At 48.5% G+C, this 4616-nt stretch overlaps 1 protein-coding gene across 1 annotated transcript in view; it reads left to right on the top strand.

The window, feature by feature from the left end:
* The window catches only part of LOC107296084 (dehydrogenase/reductase SDR family member 13-like), a 61773-nt gene that overhangs the window by 14083 nt on the left and 43074 nt on the right, over nt 1-4616 (top strand). Inside the window, exons 3-4 of the mRNA XM_015825427.1 lie at nt 1817-1940; nt 2756-3067. Of these exons, the coding sequence (XP_015680913.1) occupies nt 1817-1940; nt 2756-3067 (436 nt within the window). The remainder of the gene's footprint in view (nt 1-1816; nt 1941-2755; nt 3068-4616) is intronic.

Below are 4616 nucleotides of genomic sequence, written 5' to 3'. Positions count from 1 at the left end.
TTGCACATGTACTGCATTGCTTTTTATGTAATTCCATACATTTACTTTTATAGCCCCTCCCAAATTTTACTTGCATTCCTGTTCTCTAAAGGGGCGGTCCTAGGGTTTGATGAGGGCGTGGCCAGGTTTGGGTGGGGGCGTGGCCAGGGGAGGGAGGTGAGTTCCACCACCTTTTCTCTGAGAAAAAAAGCCCTGATCCAGAGTATCCGTGATATTCCTGTGTTCCTGACTATCTTGTGTTCTTTCTCTCTGGATGATGACAAAGATTGCTGTAAATATATATATTTACAGGAACAGAGGAATATCCTGAGGTAAATTAAACTTCACCTGGACAGCTGCTGCACAATTCCTTGACAGGAACAAACAATAACACATATAGCCCAAGAAAATCACCTTAGGAAATTTCAATTCACACCAGAAGCAGTTAAAGGGTTTTAGCTTCCTTAGATATCGAATTATAACATCCCATTGTGACTCTATGGCACCATATTATGGTGATTTTATCATGGTTTTAGCCTAACTTAATATTTTATCTTACACACATAACTCTAACTCTAACTTTAAAAAATATAAATATAAATATAAATATAAATATACCTGTCAGGAACATTGTGAGGTAAATCTTAACAGCACACAGAGGACACAGAAGAAAAAGGCGGGAAAGAAGGGAAACGCCCCCTCCACACCCATGGCAACCAATCAGAGCGTAGATTGCCTCATGCAGGAGCCAGCACTCTCCAGCCAATCAGCTACACAGATTTCGATATCCCAACACTTCCGATGCACCCCCACGTCACCCTGCGGACCCCCGGCCATTCCCCACTTGAAGAGCTTTGCCTTCAATTCTGGCCTGGCCTGTCCGGGTTCTGTCCAGGGGCTCCATATTTTGGGGGGCAGCTGCATTCCTGGAAGTGGTTTTGTTGGATCTGCATGATCCGTTTGGTTCTGGTTATTAAAACTCATCCATCTTAATTGCCATTCTTCACCTAGACCAGGGGCGTCAAACTCGCAACGTCACGTGACATATTGTGACTTTTTTTCCATTGCCGGCAATTGGGTGGGCCGGCAGTTTGACACCCCTGATCTAGACCATAGGACTGTGGTATGTTATTACAGAATAACTGAGTCAGAAAGGATCTCGGAGGTCTTCTAGTCCAACCCCTTGCCCAAGGAGGAGACCTCGAACCATTCTTAAAAGCCTCCAGTGTTGGAGCACCCGCAACTTCTGGTGGCCAGCTGTTCCACTGGCTAACTGTTCTCACTGTCAGGGAATTCCTCCTTAGTTCCAGGTTGCTTCTCTCCATGATTAGTTTCCATCCGTTGCTTCTTTTCACGCCTTCAGGGGCTTTGGAGAATAGCTTGACCCCCTCCTCTTCTTTGGGGCAGCCCCTTAATTAACCAAATCACTGCACTTGTTTTGTGAATCACATGGTTGTTAAGTGAATCCAGGTTCCCCATTGATTTTGCTTGTGGGAATACTTTTGGGATAATCACAAATAGTGATCACATGACCCAGGGACACTGCCACTGTCGGAAATTACACTGGTTGCCAAGCACATGAATTCTGATCACATGACCCCTGGGGATGCTGCAATGGTCGAAAGAATGAGCATAGGTCGTAAATCACTCTTTTCAGCAGCATTGCAATTTCAAATGGTTGCAAGTCGAGGACTGCCTGTATTGTTTTATGACACACTACCTGGAGTGATTGTCAGGAGGTGAGCAGACATACATAGAAGGTGAGTAAACCGGGATCAGCCTTTGAAGCCACACCCGATCCCGATTCTTCTCAGGATTCCTTCTGCTCCTTTTCCAGGAAAGTGGGAACTCGGAGGTGATCCTGATGATCCTGGATCTGGCCAGCCTCAACTCCGTGCGAGCTTTCGCAGAGACCTTCTTAAAATCGGAGCCCCGTCTGGACATCCTCATCAACAATGCCGGTGGGTGCAGAGCAGACTCCCCCTGGGGTATCTGGGCGAGGAAGTGGGAATATTGTGGGGGTCTCCGGGATTTCTCTTCCTTCGCGGGTTTGGCTGTAACTTCAGAAGCAGCTTTCTCCTCTTTGTAGTTCCTCGTTTTTGGTATCCCACCTTTATTATTATTTTTACAAGTAACTCAAGGCGGCGAACAGATCAAACACACCTTCCTGCTCCTATTTTCCTCAAAACAGCGACCCTGTGAGGTGGGTTGGGCTGAGAGAGAATGACTGGCCCAAAATCACTCACTTTGCTTTCATGGCTAAGGCGGGACTAGAACCCTCAGACTCCAGGTGATTGGCTCAGTCTCCCAGCTGGCTTTCATGCCTAAAGCAGGATTTGAATTCATAGCCTCCTGCTTTCTAGGCTTAACCACTAGACAAAACTGGATGCTTTATGACCATTATGCAGCCTGCCCATTACGGTTGTAAGGTGTAACAGTTATAAAGTGGGTTTCTGACTACTATGATTTCCTTTGTTGAGCCAGTCGTTGAGCGAACCATTTGTTCACTATAGGGTGTTTTTGCTGAAAAGTGGACGTAAACTCTGTTTTTCAACAAAAATGTCGTAAATCCTCCATCACATGACGGTGGACCAGGTTGTAAAGTGAAGACCAGTTCCCAAGCGCCTAAAATGTGATCATGTAACACTGGAGGGGGGCATTGCAAATTTGGAACTGGGTTGTAAGTACATTTTGGGCATCTGTTGTAACTTTGAATGATCACGGTGACCCCTTATAAACTGAAGACTACCTGGAATCTGCTTACTTTTTTTGGCAGGGGTCTTTAAGGATGGTCAAACCGCTGATGGCTTTGGTGAGGCCTTCCAGGTCAACCACCTGGCTCACTTCCTGCTGACCCACCTGCTCCTGGACCGGCTAAAGCACTGCGCCCCAAGCCGGGTTGTAATCGTGTCCTCAGGTGCGCACTGGGCTGGGAAGATTGACTTTCGGACCATCCACAAGCCGGTGGAGGGGATGTGGCAGGCCACAAAATCATACTGCAACAGCAAATTAGCCAACGTTCTCCACATGAGAGAGTTGGCCAACCGGCTGGAAGGAACCAACGTCACCTGCTACGCGGTTCATCCAGGTGAGTGGAAGTCCGGCTCCAAGAAGCCCCAGATGGAGACACCCTCCAGGTCCGTCTGGGGCTCTGCCAGGCATTTCTCTCCCACTGGGGGCTCCCTTGACCCCCTCTGCAGAGCCACCCCGAGAGTTTCCTCCATTGGGCTCAGCTGCAGAGGAAGGTTTTTCTCACCCTTCCGGGTCCCAGAGCTAATAGAATCCTAAAATCTTAGAGTGGGATGGGCTCTTGGAGGTCTTCTAGACCCACCCACTGCCTAAAGCAAGAATGAGGCTTTCCCCCTCCTCTTCTGCCTCCTCTTCACCTTCCCTTCTCTTCCTCTCCCCTCCTCCCTCCCTCTTCCTCCTAGTCCTTCGCTCTTCCTCCTCCTCCTCCTCCTCCTGCCATTCAATTCGTGTTCCGTTGCCTCCTTCCCCTTCCTCCTGTTCCTTCTCCCCCTTTGCTTTCTCCTGCTCCTTTGTCTCCATTTACCTTTCCTCCTGCTCTTCCTCCTCTTCCTCCCTTCCTCTTCTCTTCTTCCTTCCTCTCCTCTTCTTCCCTATCCACCTCATTCTCCTCCTCCTCTTCCTCCTCTCCACAAACCCCCCTCCCTTCTAGCACTGATGATGTTCCCCAGCTGAGTCACGAAATGTCTGTGTCATGGTTCCGATAGATGAAACCAATTAAAAGAACTTCAAGGCAAGGATTTCTTCCTTAAAGAACATTTTATTCAGGAAACAAAGTATGGGCACTTACACAGTTGAACCCAAGACTGAAGTTCCCTCCCCCAGATACAAAGTAACACATTGTAATTCTTGTTAAGTCCTGGGAATAATGGCGCTTGAGACGATTCATCTCCAACAAGTCTTTATTGTTTGCTCCACTCTCGAACAACCAGAGCAGAGGCATGCAGGCCTCTATTTATACCCTCTGATCCCCGGGCAAGTTCAACCAATCATGAGGCGGGCTTTTCCCGCCTTGCGCATGCGCACAAGGCCGGCGCCGCTCAGTCTGGTCCCAGGCAGCTTCTGCAAATGCCCGGGACTTCTTGCAACGTCCCGAGCCTGCAAGATGCAGGCTCAGGACACAACACCCCTTTCCCCTGGATGAAATAAGATTGCGCCCACATGGATGCCATCCTATAGATGGTAATATAATTAAATAATGAAATAAAGTTACACAATGTATAAGGTGTGGGACTGTTCCTTTGAACCAGATCCAGTGACCCCCCCCCGACCTTGTTTTACTTAAATACAACCCGCCAGTACCTTCAGTCAGCTCTCGCTATGTACCTGTTCACCTTACGTAATCGGCTAGGTATTTGGGAGGGCCTCTTGCCCTGAGTGACTTTCTCAGACCTGGAGTGTTTGTATTGTCATTTCCGTTGCTGCTTGCTCTAGGTGAAGTGCCCTGTGAATGACCAGTGACTTCAGCTTGGCTTTCCAGCCCATCTCCTGTAATTGAGCAGTCCGGGCCCTGTTGGTCGTTAAACCTGGTTGACCAGCCCTCAATGGAGTTATCTAACCCCTGTGAGTTCATTCCCGTGTTCCCTGAAGGAATGTAGGATTCCTGGCTC

The sequence above is a fragment of the Protobothrops mucrosquamatus genome, unplaced genomic scaffold (genome assembly GCF_001527695.2).
Source record: "Protobothrops mucrosquamatus isolate PMUCROS unplaced genomic scaffold, P.Mucros_1.0 scaffold2633, whole genome shotgun sequence".
In the NCBI taxonomy this organism is placed as follows: Eukaryota; Metazoa; Chordata; class Lepidosauria; order Squamata; family Viperidae; genus Protobothrops; species Protobothrops mucrosquamatus.
The sequence above is the reverse complement of the archived record's forward strand: the minus strand, read 5'-3'. Positions and strand labels throughout refer to the sequence as shown.